General features: G+C 42.5%; 1 protein-coding gene across 3 annotated transcripts; it reads right to left on the bottom strand.

Moving 5' to 3' along the window:
• Positions 1-3,601: 3,601 nt before the first annotated feature.
• Positions 3,602-21,086, bottom strand: NUCB1 (Nucleobindin 1). 3 transcript variants are annotated; one of them, XM_084600863.1, is made up of 13 exons: positions 20,928-21,086; positions 20,100-20,235; positions 19,904-20,005; positions 17,930-18,059; positions 17,668-17,762; positions 16,692-16,877; positions 15,281-15,371; positions 12,261-12,319; positions 12,080-12,172; positions 9,569-9,658; positions 8,466-8,652; positions 6,609-7,069; positions 3,602-5,108 (listed from the first exon to the last, which is right to left on the bottom strand). In XM_084600863.1, exons 2-13 carry the CDS (start codon positions 20,232-20,234, stop codon positions 4,995-4,997), a joined length of 1,743 nt encoding a protein of 580 aa, XP_084456989.1. In that variant the 5' UTR covers position 20,235; positions 20,928-21,086; the 3' UTR covers positions 3,602-4,994. The 3 variants fall into 3 exon arrangements, with proteins under 3 accessions (XP_084456989.1, XP_084456987.1, XP_084456988.1); XM_084600861.1 differs by having other exon boundaries at positions 17,668-17,765; XM_084600862.1 differs by lacking the exon at positions 20,928-21,086 and adding an exon at positions 20,435-20,776 and having other exon boundaries at positions 17,668-17,765.
• Positions 21,087-22,097: the final 1,011 nt, after the last annotated feature.

A 22,097-nucleotide genomic window follows, 5' to 3' on the forward strand; every position in this document is an offset into this window, starting at 1 on the left:
CGTATCCTAGCAACAACGTGACGTCATGGGAGAGTGCGCGGCGGCAGGGTGGAGACAGTGATGGCGCGATAGAAAAAAATCTGCCGCCGGTGACACCATGGCGTATCCTAGCACGTGACGTCATGGAAGAGGGCGGCGGTGAGAGTAGGCGCGATAGAAAATTTCCGCCGGCGGTGACGCCTTGGCCTCGCCTGGAGCCAAGGTGGAAACAGGGCACAATGACCAAAGAGGGCACAATATCAAGCCAGTGAGTGGTATAATTAACTGACCATTAACGCAGCATCATTACTGGCTGATTTTTAAATTGTTCGCATATCCCTTGCATGGAACGCACAGATTTCTTGCGTACTATAATTTCAATTACGTCGAAAACGCGTCGGTTAGGTAACTATCATTGTTGTAATCGAAACAAATGGCTTGCGTATACCTATTTCGTACTCGCGATTATTTTACGTACCGTCACGAGCAGCTCGCAGCCTCAGTTGTGCAATTAGGCTAATCAGTCATGCGCGGAGCCTTTTGCCATGCCACGACCGGCTTGCTTCATGCACAACAAAAAGAAGGCCACTGTTACTTGCCACCCCGGCGGGTGGCGCAGTGGTTACGGCGCTCAACCACTGTTCCCACGGACGCGGGATCGAATCCCGGCCTCGGCGGCGGCTTTTCGATGGAGGCGAAAAGCAAGGCGCCCGTGTGATGTGCGATGTCAGTGCACGTTAAAGAACCCCAGGTGGTCGAAATTTCCGGAGTCCTCCACTACGGCGTCTCTCATAGCCTGAGTTGCTTTGGGACGTTAAACCCCACAAACCACAAACCAAACTGTTACTTCCATGACGAGGAGCACACCCTATTTTTCTGAAAGGAACCTCTTAATTCGTGCTTTTTTTTTTTATTTTTTCGCGCTGATGACTACTGAAAATGACTATCGCTTCTGCACTATTCCCCCTTCCTCCTTTTAATTTATATTCCCTCACCCCTAACTCCTGGCCGCGGCGCATACACCCCGCGATTTCTCTGATCGTGTAGTATTCAACAGTATGAGATAGGTTTTAGCTATGCACAAATTCAAGAATGAAATCTTCGAGTGTAAAACCGAAAACAGAACAGAAACGCTGTACAGCAGACTCGCGATAAGTATCGCATATAAATCATACTTATAATACCAATTTCAGAATTCTGCTTGGCTGCGTATATTTTCAACATCAAAAGTTTGAAGCTGTTTAGTTCGTGCCGCGGTTTCTTTGTCTTGCTCCATGCTCCTGACGTACGAAAAAGCGGCGCCAAGGTCGCGTCCGGGGCACGCACGTCAATTTTGCAGTTCCGCGCGAGCTGAAAATTCTACCTCTTTAATCGATAATCTCAAACGGGGTCCGAAGGGGGCCTTATCGATGTCGGATAGGCACTCCAAAAAACTGCAGGCGACTGCGTAGATCCGTTCTTCTGAGGTTTGCTACCAGCCCGCGGGGAGCCATGCCCAGCTGCGCGCAGTTTCGAACGCCCTTCTATAGTCCACTAGCTCTTCCTCGCTTTCGTCCACGTGGTTCTTCCAATGCGGCCCAGAAATATCACAGGCTGCGCCGTTTGTGAAGTGAAGTCATCTTTACACGGATGCCACCGTTACCTCGGTGGCAGCGGAATTAAGGCAAAACTAATTTGCATCATTGGCTGGTATATGAGGTTCAACTACATGTACGTTCTAAAGTGACATTAGCTATGAAGGACATCTCAGTTGAGGGCTCCGGATAATTGCGACCACCTCAGGCTCTTTAATGCACACTGATGTCGCACAGTAGTACACGGGCGCCTTGTATTCGCCTTCATCTAAAAGCAGCCGCCACGGTCAGGATCGAACCCGGCTCCACTGCACCCTAATTACAGAGCAACCGTGGCTTTTTGCAAGTTTTTGTAGCCATCTGATGACTCAACCTTTGGATAATTTGAGCGTTTTTTCCATTCCCTCGAGGAGTATGGTACGGCTATATTGAGAGAGCAATGAATTACCAATCACTTTTTTAACACAGTTCGTTGGAGACTGCCAGTTGAGTAAGCAAGTCAGTGTCTTCCACCCACACTTAAATATTGTACTTGGTTGTAGCAGTGCTTGAACAAAAAAACAAAAACAAAAAAGTAAGGGTCCCAAAAGGCTTTTAGTATGCACAGATATATCTATAGTGAGAACCATATTTAGCTTTCAGTTGTATGGTGCACCTCTGATAATTCAAATCGAAGTATCTGATCCCCTCAAGTTTGAATTAACAAGTTTACTGCATTGTACTATCAGCTCCTGGATACATGTAAGATACCGCTTGCCACGTGCCACACAAAAGCATCCTCGAGTCAAATGACCCAGTTAAACAATCCATTTGTAAATTACATGCTGTTTTTGTGGCATCTGTGGCAATTCATGCTTTTTCTCGATTCAGCATTGCACACCTTTAGTGTTGTTAGTACTGGGTTTCTCACTGTGCTCCAAAAAAAGGCTATGACAGAATAAGAACATTTCACAAAGTTGCTGCCCCAGTATGAAATGTGGTTGACTGGCTCAACATTCTCAATGTTCCGGACTCCACTACCACGGTGTCAACAACGTCCCGAAACACAAAAAAATCAAAATCGTACCCTTCATTTAGGCCACAAATGTGAGTTGTGGCCAAGCCTACATTGCGATGTTCAGAGTACAGCGACGTCCTTATTGGTCGACCAGTCGCAATGTAAAGGCATGGTGTAAAGGCATGGTGTAAAGGCATGGTGCTCAGCTCTGCATGCTCATCAGTATACCGATAAAAGACACAGTTCATAGTACTTCAATACAGCAGCGGTTCAGCATGCTCAGTAAAGCTTTAAGGCATGCCTGCAAGGCATCTGCAGCAAAGACTTGGAATGAATGGTCAGCATCAGTATGAGCTCAAAGTAGTAGTATTGTAGTTTTCAATGCGTTAGCATTAGGGCTCCCATTGCAGCAATTCCTGTCCAGAGTTGTTTTCTAAAGGTACTAAAAGTGAACTCAATATAAAACTTGCCATACTTATGTCCACGAACAGGGTCCGTACCCGTGGCTGAGCTAACAGGCCAGCTTCACTAGCCAACAGCTTTAGACCGCTCAGCCATTACTGCCTTTCTTCCTAAACTGCCAGACTTCATGTTGTGCGTTGACCGCGGCAGTCTTTATCAGATGCCACTCGCGAGCACGCTAGTACAAACATAAGAGCATGAGGCCATTTACACGTGGGCACTAGTTTATGCAGCTGCGTCAACAGGACACAACACATGCACAGAGTGCAGCACACGCATAAGCTTGCGTCACTGTGCAGAGAAGGCGCCATGAGTCAGTGGACTCATGAAGTTAGAGTCCACATGCTAATACATTCCTAACTGCACAAATTGCAGTGAGCACCCGTTAATACCTTCTTTTTTCCTTTCTTCCTTGCAAGTTGGCACATGCATAAGCTCAGCATTTGAGAATGGTAAATAATAAAGTAATGGCCAAGGCTTGGTATATAATGGCATAGAATAAAAATAGGGAGAACAGTTGTTTACTTCACTAACAGCACTGAATGTAGTAGCTAACATGATTAATTGGAGACAAAGTAATGAGGCCATATTTGTAAGAACATATTTATTAAAATGTTTAGACCTCAGCATTTTCACGAGAATTGGCAACAGCAGCCTGCGAGAGAAAAAATAACTTTGATCCCTCTGAATTGATGTTCAATGGCGAGAGTGGGACCTACTGAGCAGCACCGTCCCAGTTTTGATCTCAGTGGCCTAGGCACACAAGTCCATCGACAGAACAAAAAGGCCGCAACTAATACGCCTAAAAATGTGTTCAGCCATTTAAGATGATACGTGACAGCTACACAAAACTGTTACCATGGCCAAAGATCAATAACCACAGTGAGCATAACTAAGCTTCAGTCCCAACATTAAATTACTAAAACGTTTCAGTGTGCAATTCTTTCTCAGCCACTGAGAGAACATAATAAAATGTCTTATCAACCGTCCCAAGTTTTCGAGACCGTTATTCAAGACAATTGTGATCTTACAAGCCAGCAACAAGGGCCTCTTAAAACCCAAGAAGAAGAGACATTGGCATCAGATGGAACCACCTGTGGAACATTGGAATAAAGCACAGGCGGCTATAACATGGTGCCATGTCTACAAAACCCATTATTTAGTCTGTAAACATGGCCCAGTAAAACAAGATATGAACACACGCAAATAATATCCCCATTACTATTTACAGTGTACTAGCTATAAAGCGTGCTTAAAGCCTGCATCATTTCACGTTAGTGTCAAGGTCACCCCCCATCACAGCAACCACTGCTGTGCAACAAAAAAAAATAAAAATCGGCATAAGTAGAAGTACATCCATCGAGCACTCCTCCCTTTTACATGATGCAGCCGATTCCACATTGTTAGTTCTTACACAAATTAGCAGTGCTTGAAAAGAATGGGCATGATGTTTAGAGATTTCTTCAAGCTGGCCGTATTACAAAAGCCTTGCAAAATTACCATGCATTTGTTATTCTAATGTGGCCCCAGTGTAAGAAAAGCAATGTCGTGCCTGTCAACAGAAGCTCAAATGTGCAGCAGTGCCTCCCCTCCTATACAGCTGCAGAATAAGACAGCACAAACCAGGCTGTGTTCATTTTGCCCTCAGACCTTCACCAGCGGTGTGGTAGAACACCTTAACAGTAACACTGTTTGTGCTACGTTCAAACAGATCCAGATGCAGCCGACCGCGGCTCTGACACTTAGTTCTGACAGCGAATGGACAGAGGGAGCGAGAGAAAAAAAAAAAGAATGAAATGCGTACTGTTCATGCTGCACTCAAAAACCTTCACAACCCAGCGCCCTGCATTTTTTGTTTACGAAAAACGTTGTAAATGAGAAGCCAGAAGACATCTTCTGTCTCGACGCAACCCGGGGCAAAAACAACAGCGACAGTTCACATTTAAAAGTAGGCAGTCCTTGAGTTTCTATCGATGCGAAGCTCAGTGATGCACCACAGTGGGAGCATCGTGTCCGGGGACGGCCTGCGCAGCTGGCGCTGCAGCCGATGGAACCTGAATTTGCTGCTGATGATGCTGCTGCTGTTGACTAACATCCTGCGAGGAGAACAGCACAGACCTTTGAACATACTTCTAAAATATGAACCTCAGTGTCGGCAATAATGGAATGCTATGGCTGCTAACAAGGCCACACCAAAACCTGTCTTCAAGAGTAAAAGGAGCACATTTCCTAGAATGTGGTACCGAAACAAAAGCAATACTGTGTTGTCAGGGTGTTGCAAAGTTTCCTACGATAGCTTATGCGTTCTGATTACTGCCCAAGTGCAACTGCATTGACATCAAGAAAATGACGATGTTATAAGTACAGCAATAGACAATGCTTTTTGTGGCATCTTGTGACATGACCACAACAGATGACATAAAACTGCTGATGGAAATGACACTGCCACAGTTGCACACACTCTATTACCAAACAGAAAAGCAATGCGCTTTGCCATGAGACAGGAGTGCACCCTCTTCGAGTTCAACACTGTTCACAAATCTTAAAGGCTATCAAGTCAGCTGTTGTTAGGAGCCCCATGTGCAAAGCATGCAACGTTACAACTAAAGCTCTTTGGCCTTGGCATAGACTGGAATAAGCAAATGACACTTGACCAGTTATCAAAACAGCTCACCCACAATGCAAGCGAATGCACAGGACTGTTAGCTTGATACATAGAACAGACTTTGAATGCAGACTACGTACAGCCACCCAAATCTTGAACTGGCGTGCGCAACGGCCGCCTTTTATATGCTCCTGCGCCTTAATACGGATAAAACATGCCAGAAAAGGTCAACATTATGCAAGGGCTTGGTAAGCCCTTGTTTATACTTGGATTTTCCGCAGGTTAGCTCCTGTGTCACGCTCAGAATCGCAGAAAATGCGGCAGTCACACACTCCAGTTAGAGATTTGGGCAGCTCTACATGTACTTTCTACAACATATTAATGGGCACTTCCCGCTATGCATGCCACTTCAAACTAACTTCGTGTTCCAGCACAACTGTTTTGTAACCTGCATTGCTCAATAACTGACACTGACTACGTACAGTATCCTATCGACAGTTAGATATGAGGTGCACTGCCTACTTTCGGCTCCATGACAAGGCAACAAATCACCAGTACGACAAAAAGTGCTCCTTTCTGACAAAGAACAGTGGTCTCTTCCACTTTGAGCACAGCTTGGCACTTAGTTTAACAAGATGTTGAAGTTGGCAATGAAAAACAAACCTTTGAGAGCACTGCAGAGATCTGCACTGGAGAAATGCGAAAGCATGTGTGCTGGCTGCTCTTTAGTAGCCCCTAAAGTATCATGACTCAGCACTTTTTTCATGGTAATGACTTTGACTTACACAAGTCCTGGATGATCTGGCTGGCTCATGACTAAACTATTATAACTCAGATGACATGACATTTATATTCCAATTGTCATTACATACACATTCATGACTACCAATCTCATCTTAATGTGACATCATATCACACATTGCATTTTGCTTCCACGTCTTGCAGACAAGTTTTCGCAAACACAGCCAAGTAAGACAAAAGAAAGACGCACCGGCACATGGTGGGACTGAGGTACGGGAATGCCGGGAGCTGCATGGGAAGCCACTGGTTGGCCCACATGAGGCTGCACGACTTGCTGCTGAACCACTGGTGCCTGGTGACCGACCCCAATGTGCTGTGGCTGGGCAACCCCCTGCTGCACCACATGCTGCTGCTGCTGCTGCTGGGCCAAATGCTGTTGCTGTTGTGCCAAATGCTGTTGCTGTTGTGCCAGATGCTGCTGCTGCTGCTGGGCTAGGTGCTGTTGCTGGGCCAAGTGCTGCTGCTGGACTGCCTGGTACTGCTGGGCTGCTGCATGCTGCTGCGCCAGCTGATCAGTTCCATGCGAAGGAGGCTGGGGAACACCACCAGATGGATGTGGCTGCTGCTGGTACTGGGTGTGGTGGGGCTGGTACTGACCCTGGAACTGCTGTACCGGCACCCCTTGCTGGTCTAGGTGGTTGTTGGGAACACCTGAGGAACAGAGATGAACAACGATAGCAGTCTGAAGCACTGCTAGCACATAAAGACGACAACTGATGCATAATCGAGACACCGGTGGGGTTGTGGACATGCTCACATTCCCAACAGCGCATTGCATTAGAAAGGACAAAAGGCAGGCACAGCTTGTAAAAACATAATTTTGTAAAACAGCAATAGTCAGTGTGTTGGTCTTTATACAACACTAGTCTCCCATTCTGTACGATTTGTAATTTCTTTGGGACAGCAAACAAAGAAGCATTAATGCAACATCTGCAGTCTAGACATCTGTCTGGCTTAAGTGATCAGTTGTGGGTGCCTTTTGCAACTGCAAAAATAGTCTAAATCAACTTTTTAAATATCTATGATAAGACTGTCTTGTTACCGAATAAGTCTTTATTCTACAGAACTAGGAAGCAAGGTATAAAAATTGCACAATAAAAATCCGAAATATATAACATTTCTAGGGGAGTGCGAATGTTTAAAATTTTGAATACAAATCAAATATGTTTGTCATTCAATTTGTATTCGAAAAACTGATCATTCAGAATTTTCGCATATTCCAAAATTACCGAATACACCGAAAATTTTTCGAATCCACCGAAGTTTCACCACACTGCGCGCTTCACCGCACTGCTTGACCGCGTGCAGTGAGGCATACTCAAAATGCGATGAGTCTGTTTTGCGGAGAGGGGCCTTCCCTTTTGTGAAAAGGGTCTTCCTGACAGTGTGCGCAATGTGAATAACTTAACCAGAAAAAAAGCATCACTCTCACTCGGGTTTCATCTCAGATGCAGACAATTGTCATGCAGGCATTCATCAGATAAAAATTACTGCAATGCAAACAGCTTTTTGGTGGTTTTTTTCCGGCCCATTCAACAAATCAAGCTTTCGGTTAACTTTTACATTTTTTCTAATCCCTTAAGGGTCGAATTTATGAGAGCTTGCTCTATCCAGCAGAAGTATGACTGCTCCACTCGGTTTCATGCAGGTCCATTCTATACAAAAAATCTGACATGTGGAATCCTGTATAAGTGCCCAGAGGATTTTCCAGTAGCGATATATGCGCTTCTGCGCAATTCTGGTTAAATTTTCAATTTTATTTGCATATACCATGTCAATTTTGAAATATATACGAGCTGAACAATGCTTGCTATTTTTAATTTACAATTATTTTTTCACTGATCAAGTATACATTTATTCGAAGGTATTTATTTCCCATATTCGTATTCAATTCGTATTTGAAAATTTCAACATTCCCTTAAATATTTTCCACTTTGCATTTTTTTTAAATTGTTCAAAGGAATAAAGTCTTTGTTTCAAAGGGCCCCACGGAACAAAACTGCACTGCTGGCTGCTATGGTAATACCCCTATGATGCCAGTCCTGACCTTGGTACTGGGCCCCCTGTGGTGGCATGTGCTGGTACTGCTGCGGGTGTCCCTGCTGCATGTGTGGTGGCGGAGGCATGGGACCACCATGATATGGAGGGTATTGCTGGTACGGGTACTGGTTCATATGTTGCTGCTGGTACTGGCGCAGGTCATCCTCCGAGTAAACTGGTTGCTCCTCGATGCTCTGACAGAGAGGCAGGGGAAACAAGTGCTCAGGTTAGCCACAATTAGTGTGTGCATCGTTGTACCACAGTGTACGGTGCATAAACCATGCACCTGATTTAAGGATAGCTCACTCCTGCTTGCATCAACACTACCTTTTTAATAACAGTACACAGTCCTTAATAATCATTTTTCTTTCATTTCATCAAAGTGGCATGACAAGCAGGATAATTTTCACTGTTGTAGCCTTTAAGGTTAAGAAAATCCAAAGCAACTTAGCAACTTGCCTGCAGCAAAATTCTTTAAACACTTTTAACGACATACTTGGCTGGTATTATCTAATTAAATTGATTATTTGCATCAGCATGAAAAAAAAATGCGTGAGAAATGAATGTGACCTCATTAATACAAAAGTTTAGTCCAAGATTCCATGGACTCCTTAAGTGAACGGAATGCCATCCAATCTTTTATCAATATTATATGCTATGATTCTTTGAGTAAGCAGGCGTTGGAAAGCAAAAGACACACTCATTGCAGAGAACATTGAATTTAAATATATCCCAGTCTCTCCACTAAACCAAGAAGAACTTCATATCAGTATTTTAAAGAGACCAGCATTGTAGCCTATCCTCTGGAATCCTCGCCCAAAAAGTTGTATTGACATATGCAATTACCTTGCAAAATTGGCCAGTGGTGGCAGCATCCACACTGTATATATCCTTTTTAGCTTTATACAAGTTCACACAAGACTGCTTGTATAAGCTCTGTTTTCATTGAAACCAGCATCATTGTCGTTAGAAAAGCGCTATTAACCTATCAATGCAAGCCAACATCCATTTATCCTCAGCATCGTTTCAAGTATTTTCGCATCCCTCGCAAGAATACTCAAGATAACCACATGAGCAACTTCTTCATTCATCAAGAAAAGGTGATCTTACCTTCCAGCCCTCATCTCTCTCAAAGTCTCGTCGATGAGTCATGTCCAAAAACTCCTGGTGGCTGAGAAGGCCGTCTCTGTTGGAGTCACCCTGAATGCAGAAAGAAAAGAAGAGAATGTAGATGCCCAAATTCAAGCTACTAGTACTTGGCAAAGCTATGATAAAAAAGAAGAAGAGAGAGAGAGCAAACTGAAAGTTTGCATACGTGGTTGCCAGACCTACATAAGATATAAGTGAAAGCAGTGTGTTTCTCAGAATCAACACTATAGACCACATTGCTAAAATTAGTTTAGATTAGTTTTGCTCATAGGGTTTAACGCCCTATAACTTGAGTTTGGACAGTGCAGGTTGAAAGCTTCAGATGGCTGTACATAACTTACTTTTCAAATGTTGGCGCATACTACATATACGGCAATCTACGGCAGAGTGCTTTTCTTTTCTCAGTGGATTGTCTAGTGTCTGCACTCATCAGTTACCATATGGTAGACTTCTTGAAAGGCATTTGATGTAGTCAACCACCATCTGTTACCACATAAACTAATTCCATTATGGAATTAGAGGAACAAGCCTATCTTTAATACAACCATCTCTCAAGTGCCATGTCAGGTCATCTAGCTTAGAACCTCTTTTGCTTGGAGTACTACAGAGCAGATTTTCATCTATTATATGTACTCGTGAAATATATATTATATATATATTATATATATATATTAAGACCAACAATGTCACAGTGATGCTGCCGTGTAATACTTCAAATTATTTACCGATCCATTGAAATCAATTTTATTACTTAAGAGGATGGGCTGAAAATAACTGTGTCACAGTAAATGCCAAAAAAATACAAATGCAATAATTTTCTCTCCAACGAAAAAACTAATGCAAATGAATTCTAACCTCAGTTGGGCAGCAGTATGATCAAAGTCAAATCAAGTGTAAAAAGTCAGAACGGTACTCACTGAAGCCCTTAACCGAGATAAACAAAAAAGGTCGCAGAATCCACAGGAAAATAAACTGAACTAACATTACCCTGTGTCACCATAGATATATGTTGCTAATGAAGATAGTAATTTACGTTGCATTTTTACTGCCAATTATTAATTACCGCTCAACTTTGTGCATGAATGAAAATTTGCCCGAGATATTGCTTGAACACATACAGCAGTGAGGTTAATTGCACTCAATAAAAGGTGTATCTGGAAAGCAAGAATACATTGTGTGCCAAATGCTAAGTTACAAAACTAGCCAAGGGCTAGATCATAAACTATGCATTTGCTTCTCGTGCTTAGAAGTATCACAATATCAATCAATACCCATCTTTTGCATTTCTGAAGACACTGCAGCAGTTCTGTAAATAAGCGTGAATTATATTGTAATGCACATACTACTTCTTACCACTGTCTATCAAACTTATTTTGCTGTATAAAGGCTGAGCTCTAGACAATGTTTCTGCTGCATGCTGCAGTACTTTATCTGAACCTAGAATATGTGAGCCTGTCTCCAATGCCCTTTTGACCAGTCTCCTCCTCACAAGGTAGTAAAGTGAGGAAAGGAAATAAATTTTCCATTAACTTCAAAATGTCACAAATCTATGTTAATGAAGCACTCTGCCTTACTTCTTTTGACTAGTTTAAGTTACCACATCCACTTTGCAAAGACATTTTATCTATGAACAGACACCATAGTCCCATGACATGCCCACACCAGAACTCGACTCCCACAGTAGCACTCCCGTTGCCGCAGCTTACAGTGGGCCTGCTGAAAGTTTTAGGACAGTTTCAGAAGTTTTTAAAACATTTTGAGCTGACAGTTGTATCACATTTCTCGGGAATTCTTTACCTCATAGTATGATAACAGCCTCATGCGTATCTTCATTTAAACATGCGCTCCGCTCATTTATTGTTTATTCTTAGTGCTATTTTTTCACCTTATACTATCTGGTTTGCTCCCTTCAATTGTACCTTATCAAAACTTTGCATTTTAGTGTATTGCCTGCTCTTTATAATGCTGTATTTTTTAAATTTCACTAACAAGTTTTAAATCATGCAATGCTGCTTCATGTTGTTATTTGTTCTTTTTTCCATTTGTACATAGAGGTCCCGGTACAGTGTCAAACTTTGGGACCTCTTTCTGTAACCTTCTGTATAATCAAAAGATTTGTACTATTTATTTCTGAATAAACTTTGAAAGTCCCCTCTTTTTGCCACAGCAAACCATTACAAGAAGAACATTACCAGAAAAATACCCACATATGTGTTCACACTCCAAACACACTCTACACATTCACACTCCAAACAAATGTTGTAATAACTTTAAAGACTTAGGATTAGCGCAAGATGCTTATTTCAAGAAGCTAAACCTCTCAGCCTCATTCTAGGCAAAACATTGCCATGAATATGCATCAGTCCTAAGGAAAAGATGTCTATTCCTTATAAGAAAATGTAGGATCAAAATCCCATCAGCAACTCCATATGAATGAGTGACTCCTCACAAAAGCTAGCTGCCCTGTCTTACCTCCTTCAGGACGTGCTCACGCATCCGCTCGACTTCTTCATTTCTTTCCTTCAGGTCAGTTTCATTATCACCTGGCTTGTAGAGCTTTTTCACCTGAAACACCAGAGCCATTTACTTTACAATACTCCCACTCATCACTAGAGTACAAATATAGGTGGAAAGCTGAAAAGAAAATCCGCACCTCCAAGTTCAAGACAGCAGCAATTTCATCTGGGTCCAAGTATCCATCTCCATTGAGGTCTGCAATGCAAAAATAAAAAAAAAAGGCATTCAGAGGCTTAAAGTATACATGACTGAGCACTGATGTTGACCTACAGCAATGACTTTTGCTTCTTACACTAAGAGAAAAAGCCGGGATGCCTAATTTAAGTTTCTTTTTTTTCTAAAACTGAAGTTAATTGACACACACACCCGCATGACACAGCCTTTGCCAAAACATACAGTACTTCTTCAATTGTAACGACACCACAATTGTAAACAAGGGCCGATTTTGTGGCAGCAAAACAGGAAAATGAAAAATGCAATTATAGCATGCGTGTCGATTGCATCCGCACAAAAAAAAGTTAAGTTCCACGAATGTAAAGAGAGGAATGAGACTGCGGTAATTGGGAAGATGGGCAAGGTCAATCTTACTAACAAACGTACCTAAAAAAGTAGTTTAACGTACCTTTTCTGTTTCAAGACAGCTGCACAAAATATATCATCAGATAAGGCTGATGCAAAAGTAATTATGAAGTCCCATTATACTGTCATCATGTAAACAATGCACTTTATAATCCCCGTAAAACAAAAAATTCTCCCAGTCACTTAAATTCATGGCGAGTCATGCTTCCTATATGTCTGCAGAAGCTGTCAGCAACATTTAACGTGTTCACTGCAGCAAATGGGTCACACGACTTACCACTGTGGTTTGAATCACCAATGGCTCACACAAAATGAAGAAGTGGGGCAGATTTTATTCTGTCCCGCTGCTTAAACGAGTGAACCGGTATACGCAGCTGCACAGCATGAATAAATGGCACCCATGCTGTCAAGGTGACCTATGCTGACAAGAACATGTTAAATAAGTCGTCGTTTTAGGACTGGGGCTGCCAGGCAAATTTCAGTGGAATACTCAAGTTCAGCGTCACCCAAAACTGCGTCAGTTACACATACAGAGGAAAGCAGCAACACTGCCTTTTTGCACATGTCAAGCTGTCCATTCAGCTGGAGCCAATTACCTCCGCCAGTGTGCAACATCAGTGACGCTACAAATGTTGAGAAAGTCTGCTGAACTTTGATGCAATAAACAAAGGCCTTTATGTCTCACACATTCTATTCCATTTCATGCATCAAATGCGCACTTAGTACACAAGTGCGCCACCTCCGGATGTATGTGCAATACCTCAATAGCTTCCATCTGTCAACCGATGCAACATCACAACTGCATCTTGTTTCCTTTTTTCATTCCCAGAAGTGTGGAGCAGACATGCCTAAAATGTCAACCAATAAGGGGGCAAATGTGGCATGGTGTGCACGTGTCTCTGCGTAACATTTTAATATAACACAGACAGGTGACTTTTTCCTTAAAATTATCTGGAAAAAAACCATGCCACATTCAAGTAACCACAACACAGTTTAAAGGAAAGACAATGGAATGGATGAATGCAATAATGAGAACAGTGAACAAACTGTAGCGAAAGCCTTTGTACAGTGATGCACCAACACATATCAAGGTGAGATTTACACAGCATAGAAAAACAAAAGACAGGCTGTGACAAGAAAAATTATGCCAACTTTTTTTCCTTGAAAATGAAAAAAATACTCCTTTTCACCAAAGAAAACACAGAACAGTGAACAGTTTGTTTCAAAGCATAAGATACGTTCATAAAACAATTCACCAGCTGCAAAGAAAAAAAGGCCACACCAGAGGCCAACTGCACATGAAAACTAATAATTGTTCCTATCCCGGAAGTGACAACACTGTGCAAAGAATTGAGTTTTCGAAAATGAATGAAGCGCAGCTCAATACCTCCACATCTGCGAAAATAACCAAGATTCCAAACGAAACATGCAAATGAACATTTGGAACCGATAGGTGGTGTATGAGAAATAATGATAGTGAAAATAGTGATGATAGGATTCATTTTATACTTTGCACAAAAGGCACTTCGAGCGTCATCCCAAACTTCCCTGGCTTACAGAGGCGAAAACATTACAGCACAAGACTGTTTCTCCTCTTTCGAGTTGGCCCCCTTTGCCAAGTTGAAAGTGTAATGAGCAAAGAATGTTACCAGAAAACTGTTAGGAAATTATGGTCTCACAGGGATGCAAGAATCAGGGCTTTGGATATCAGTTCAAAAACAACAGTGACTCGAAGCACTCTTCTGTGCTTGTGAGAAATTGGTACAGAAGAAGCATAGAGTTGACTGTATAAAGTGGCCAAGCCAGCCTGCTGAAATTATTGAAATGAAATATCACTGCATAGACTTCCTCCATTGTCTGAGGGACAAAAAAATGCAAACAGAGCTGAAAACATTTTGACCAGCTGGTGTAAGAGACAGCTTCCTGGACTCCACTCCTCGGCTTTGTCAAGCAGTGATCAGCAAAAGAGGCTTGCCCACGAAGTACTGACCACAGTACATTATTGCAAAAAGTCCCTTTTTGAAATTAGTCAGCCATTAGTAAATAAAATCTAGATTACAATATTGTTACACAGTGCAAGATGCAGGCCTTTTGGATAATTTGCTGTAGGAACAAACTGCTTAATACAGTAATATACTTGGTTGTGTATTGTGTAAAAGCTGCGACACAGTCTTCCAACTGCGCTCATGCTCAAGTTTCAGTTCAACAGAAAGAACTGAAGTCGGAAAACTGAAACGCCATACCTTTTTGTTTACTACAGCGCTATACTATGTAACTAAGTTGCATTACACTTCATTAGAAAGCACCAACATAGTAGCAGCACAACAAGTTGAGTCACTTTTCCGCACTATGAGAGAGACTCCTCCTTTTCATTAGATAAAGATATAATAAAACGAGACTTTGGTGAAGTAGATAAAAGAGGTCTTTCTCCTTTGCAGATATCAAAGATTATTCTGAAGCACCCTGCCCACAGAGCCAAGAAAGTAAAGAACCGATCTATATGACAAGCCTTTTTTTTCTCCCAGGACACGGGTGATGCACGCAATAATGCTTGGCATTGAAAGCAGTGCAACTCACCGTGCATGGCAAAGAAGGTGTTGGGGTTGAAGTCTTGAGGATCCATGTGATCCTGCTCCTGCCACACTTCTTCCAGTTGAGGCTTGCTGCCCTGCACAAAATCAAAGCGAAACAAAGTGAATGACCAAGTGCAACCAGTGATGAGGCTGCATTTCTCATGTGGTAGCCCCGTTTATTCAAGCAAATTGGGCACAGGTGATTAATGAGCTACCATACATAAAGATCAGCACCCCCGAATCAGTGTGGCCTGCCTGGTCTAAATACAGGCTAAAAAGGAAAAAGGATGCTCTGTGCCCTTAAGACTTCTATTTCCATCTACACGGTGTCCCTCGCTCCAGCAAATAAATGCTGTTCCCTCTCCCCCAAACATCAACTTTCCGCTCCTCCCTCGCTCTTCTCGGCACCTTTTAACTGCAGTTTGTCTCAATCTGCTTTTCTTCCCAGCATATTTTGCACACAGTGATCCAGAAAACTCCCATATGTGACAAGTATGTAAAATGAAAAATATTTCACTGAAATGGCATGAAGAGGCATGCATTTTTTTACTACGAATCACTTTTCTATTCAATTTGAGCGCAGTCTATATAGATTGCAACATGAGCTCATGTTGCATCATCCCTCTTATATTCACTCGTTTTACGCTCCTCTGAAAATGAATCTCACTTGACTCATCTGCTTTTCCACCCTGCGTAAAGCAGTTTTCCAATGAGTTGACAGAGCAATCCTTGCAAATCCTTATAAAACAAAAGCATGTAAACAGATATTTCATTAAAGAGACAGAGAAGCCCGTTAATGGTAATTTAAATTACTGTTGTTGAATTTACTGTTCTTAGCACTGTTTTTGAATTCTTGCTTATTGCTTTCAACCTTGCACTTAATGTTACACAATACTATTTTAAGTTACTAGTGAATTCAGAGCAGTGCCATGCACAGACCCCAGGCCCATTAGGAGTATTTCTTAACCCTCTAAGTTCCGCACCCAAGCATACACCAATGTACAGCTCTTGCAACGTCTCAGTATACTTGCCTGGCACCTTTCGCTTACTTCTTACAACTCTCTATTTTACTGGGACCAAACTAAATTTTGAACTGGTCCCATTATCTATAGCTATTCGCTAAAACACAAATCTATGCATACTTTCATACACCAAAGGCAGGTGTCGCTGTGATGTTTGCTGAGGTGATTTACACCAGTTGGTTCTTGAAAACCCGACTCTCAGAAAGCGGGTACTTCCGAAATACATGGCACTTGAGGAGTTAAGAACCTTTCTTCACCTCAAGGTACACGATCATAAGCTGAAAATAAAAAGCTGAAATTTGCACGCAGAAACCGAGAATAACGAAGCGGACACACTGCCCCATTGAATGTGACTCTAGCATCTAGCCAGCGTGGTTAACCAGCAGCACGCACCGGCTCGTGGACAACAGGGTGTTCCTTGTGCTTCTGGATGGTCTCATTGTGGTGCTGCTCAGTCTTCAACCGCTCCTCCTCGGTCATGTTAGCCAGGCTGTTGCGGTACTCGAGCTCCTTGCGAATCTCATACTCCTTGAACTCGGCCTTGCGCTGTTCGTCCAGTAGTTCCAGGTCTTTTGTTGCCTGTACATAACGTATTTAGCATGATCATTGCTGCACAATTAGCAGTTCATATCAAGTCAGGCAAGTAAAATAGAAGCTAGCAAAATTCTGAAAGCTAAGGTTGCATGCAGTCTACGACACACTGAAGTGGCTCTGCACCAGCTTCAGTGGCTTCAGCTTCTTGAACTTGGTATAAAAGCTCCCCTTCCCCTCATAATGTGGAGACTGCATCCAGGAAAGAAAACATGAATTTGTGTTCAGCAGCTGATTGTCGCCGGTTCCTTAGCAATAGTTAATAAGTAGCAATAAACAGTGAATTGTGGAAAGAATAAAACAAGTATAGATCAAGCACATTAAAATTTCAATAGCAGTAAATTTATATCAACCAAGAAATAGAATATAAGGCACATGAAGCAATCTCCGAGTAGAAGGTTGTCCAGGCACCTCCGATGGGTAGCCTTACACAGAAAATTTAGCAAAAGAGCATTTTCCTACTTATTGAGACAGGAGAAATTAAGTTCAGTCCTAATAATCGACCTCACAAACAAACAAAAATCTATGGAAATAGCAATAAAGCACTTCCTCTCACATAAGCAGCTCAAGCATTCACTGAGATCAAACCATATGGCCTTTCATAGTTTTTAAATCAGTACTAAATAAGGTGATTTCATAAGCAAGGCAATTACATGGATTCACAAGCATAACACTTTAGAAAGCAGCTGGTCCAAATGCGACCCCTCCCCACCCACCCCCTCACCTAATAGTCAAGAGTATGTTTACATATAAAAATAATGAAAAAATAGACACTTACACTGACAATCAACTTTTTCAGATCTTCAATTTCAAAGGAATGTGGGTTCTGGTGATCTACATGATGAGGCATCTTGACACTGCCACGATCCAGGCCTGCTAGGTAAAAGGAAGGCATGTAATTCAAAATGCACCAAGTTAAAGCAACCAATGATGGAAGGCTGACATCAAAGGAACTCAAATGTGATTGTAATTAAACCTGCAGGTGTGAAACAATAAATGTCAAATCTGAAATCGGAAGTATGCAGCAAAGGGTGACATACCAAGTTCTTGTTTCTCCATTGCCTGCACAGTGAGTTTTCGTAACCGGTCAAGCTCCACTCTCTTGAGCTCGTCCAGCCGGCTCCGAACATCATGCCTAACAAACTCGAGCTCCTCAGCCACTTTGCCACTCTTTTGGAAGAGATAATAAAAAACCAACATTAACAGCTGAATGCGCCAAACTTAAAACTCTTTCACGGTGCACTGCACACAACAAAATAACAAGTCTGAAAAGGTGGGCTCTCCACAGAATCAGGACATTCCGACTGCAGCCCACTAACACTTTTTTGAGAAAAGGCAAGGGACGAAGGAGTTGGCATTTGAATACCACTTCAGCATGCATTGAAGCTTTGCCTATATTCATGACTGCCACACAGGTCCTCCTATCAAAAAAAATATAATAATAATACCTCAGTTGTTCCAGCTTTCCTTGTCTTAGATGCCTCTGGCTTGTTTGTAAGGCATGCAAATACTAAATTCCTTCAATGCCATGAGTGTTTTGCAGAGGAATGCAGCAACCTGCAGTCCATGGGCAGCTGTACTAGTGAATCTTAGTACAGCACTTGAGACACAGTGACTGCTTACAATCTGCAGTACTGTGCTATGTGAACGCTTTTTCAAGAAGCCAAGAAAACAGAAGTCCTGGCTATACTTTCTTTTTAAAAAAAAATGCATCTGCGGTGAAAATTTATTTGCAGCAGCAATTTTTTCACAAAATTCCCAGGAAACTTCTGGTCCATAAAATACATTACCAGAACCAGAATCTAGAAAGAAGTGAGAGGAAGATGTACAGCTGAAATTCCTAAACACCTGCATTATCAATTAGGCATTCCATGGCTCGCCTAGGAATAGTTCAATACAAGCAACATTTCATTGCCTTTTTTATGTAGAGTTTTTGTCAAAAATATACGGCCCAAGAGATGTGCTTTTAAGCCCTGTAACAGGGCTCCTGGCAAGAATACTGGAATATATAAGTAAGCTAGAGAAGAGCAAGGACGTGATTTGTCATCTGCAAGATTTCTACGCTGGATATGCACATTGGGCTCAGTTATAGGGCTTCGAAGCAAATCCTTTGGGCCATATATTTTTGACAAAGACTAATTCTTAACATCATGCACCTTACAGTCTACAAGTGTAGCAAGAAAGTGCTGGACAGTTAAAACTTGCCAAGTAGAATGCAGCTGTTTGTGGTGGTAAGCTGTAGGTAACTAAATGCATAATACTAAGCAGAACCGCTATCATTCTTTTGTTGACGAAGTTTGAACTGAAGCCTGCCTACACATCCGCATCAATCGATCAACAAGTTTATTTCATTTTCCTGGTTTCCCTAAAATTGTATGTCTGGTCCAGTGCAGCACCAATACTATATGCTTTGATAAAGCACTGCAAAAGAAATGAAAAGAAGCATCACGACTGACATGTCATCTTTCAAGCACCACCGTTTGCAGCTATAGATAGCCTCATAACAAAAGAACAATGCAAAATTGCTCCCTGTCACACGTGAGTAGTGTATTCAATGTAAATGAATGAAATGAAATAGGATTAATTTTACATTGAGACTCGAGCAAAGCAAAGCCTGGGGATAATCTAGGCAGCTGTACATTTGGTTCAAGTCTGAATACACCGCACGTGCTAGCACCTACACTGTTACATTACGCTACATTTGCAAACAATTTTGAGCACAAAGCAATTATAACCCACTCTAACAGACAGACCATCCTTTCCATCTCTTCATGCGAGAAGATAGTGAACAGTGATATGCCCTAGTGAACAAAGCTCATTACTAGATTAAACAAAACCCCAGCATTATGCAACCATGAAAAAAAAGGTTTGTTGGTTGGTTTGTAGGGTTGAATGTCTAAAACAAAAGAAGGTGAACATTACAAAGCAAAACACAAAACAGCATGCATTCTATGCAAACAATGAAACGAAAGAATAACAGCATGTATTACATAATACAAAAATGTCGCATATACCTTTATGTCGTCTAAGTTGATACTCTTTAACTTGGCAGAAAAATCGGGGTCCTGCTCAAGCGCTTCTACAACTTGTCCAAGATAGCGGCTGTATTCCAAGCCCTGAACAAAGTAATTAGGACGGTAAGGTTAGCAACATTCGTCACCATGGCCGCATGTTTCAGGAACTAGCAGTAATAATTTTTCGCCAACATACGAAATCTTCAGGTTCTTCCACAGTATTCGCCTCTTTTGCCCCATGTTCTTTTTTCCTCTTGTCCACGGGCGGACCAACAACTCCTTGCAAGATAAGGAGCAGAAGACAAACTGCTTGGTATGCTTTCACAGCCATTCTGAAAAAACAACAAGATGGGAAAAACTGTATAGCTGATTCTTACCTGCGGGAAACACGAGGCATATTTAGGTCACAGGGTCAACAAACGTGCGTACAAACTGTTCATCCTCTGTCAAGCTACACGTACAACGGATGAATTCGACGATTCATACGTCACAGGAAGAAGCAATTTAAATCGTTGGCGCAAGGATTCGTACCTTACGCGCAATAGGTAGCCGGCAAGGGTACTATGCCACAACAGGGACTAAAACAGACCCGGCCGACCGTGATCAATCTGTTGACACTAGATCAGCTGACGTGTTTCTTCACTTCGTGAGGAGATCGACTTTAAAGAAGTCGACCTTCGGACTTCAGTGGCCTTCAGACGGAGATTTCCCACTTTCAAGACGAGACAAAGCGATGTCACAGGCTGATAAAACGCCGGCTAACCTAGTTTAACAATCCAAGGCAACGAAAACATGCGCATCTATCGACTGTAACACGACAGTCCTAAACCGGTTTCCTTCAACGCTGGAAACCCCCAGGCAGCTCCAGACAGTGACGGCTGACGACATTCAGGCAGATATCGCTTAACAGATGCTACACAACTAAGCTCAGCTGCAGCTCGCAAGTGTGAATGCGCGATCCGTCAAGTCACGGCCAAATCATCGCGCAGACAAAGACAGCTGTCTGGCAGCAGAAAGAACTCACACTTCTGATGAACTTTACGGAAGAGCGGGAACGGCGTGCTGTTCAAACAGCCGGCGAATACGAATATCACAGCCACACGACTCATACGCGACGTGGAACTAGCCACCGTCCTTCGGCACCCGCTGGGTTCATTGCGGACAGGTAGCAAAGGTAGCCGCCAGGTGTCGCCCCGCTCAAAACACTATTCATGTTTGAGGTGCTGCTCACTTTAAGCAGAGCAATATCTGCAAAGCATAGTAATAATTTTTTTTAATATTTGTTAAAACATGCATAATGCTTGAATATAACTAATTAAGAATGACAGGCATTTCAAGTGCAAAACACAGGCAAAACTTTGTTTCAGCGATAACGAACGATTCGCGCTCACTGACCTCAAGTTTCGGTTCCGAACTTTTTTTTTGTTTGTTTGTTTGCTTTTACGCGTGTTTCGATGTTCACATTTAGAAAGAGCGGCAAATATTTAAAAAAAATAACAACTTGCATACATAATCAAATGCCAAGTGAGTGCGCAGCACCGTTTAACCCTTTTATACTTTCTATGCATTTTACAGATTTTTCTGCTTTGTTTCGCTTTGATATAAACGTTCTCATTCATATGATTCAACTCTCTGCACATTGTTTATTCTAATAGGTTGTTTACTACACCTGAACAACGCCGTAAGGGAAAGGAGGAAGGTGTGGTTGAAAGCCGAAAGATGGCTTTGTTTGGTTTGGTTTATGGGCTTCTACGTCCCAAAGCGACCCAGGCTATGAGACGCCATAGTGGAGGGCTCCGGAAGTTTCGACCACGTGAGGTTCTTTAACGTGCACTGACATCGCACAGTACACGGAGAAAGTGGAGAGAAAGCGGTGTCGAAGTCTGGGCTTCTGGCGATCTTTAACGTGCACCGACATATCGCACAGCACACCGGACACCTCCTCGTTTCGCCTCTCTCGAAATGCAGCCACCGGCGGTCGAGATCAAACACGGGTAGCCACCCTAGCACGGGCAATCCGGTACAGCAATCGGACGCACCTTAACCACTGCATCACCGCGGCGGTGCCGTTGCCCGCCGCGGCGGGCGCGCGCGCGCGCTCAGTGGGCCGGTATACCTTTGTACAAAGACAAAAAGATTTGATTCAGTAGGTTCTCGTTCAAGAATGATGGCCTCCTTGCCTGTTCGGTGAGAT

The sequence above is a fragment of the Amblyomma maculatum genome, chromosome 4, assembly GCF_055883805.1.
Source record: "Amblyomma maculatum isolate TAMU_Amacu chromosome 4, ASM5588380v1, whole genome shotgun sequence".
Lineage (NCBI taxonomy): Eukaryota > Metazoa > Arthropoda > Arachnida > Ixodida > Ixodidae > Amblyomma > Amblyomma maculatum.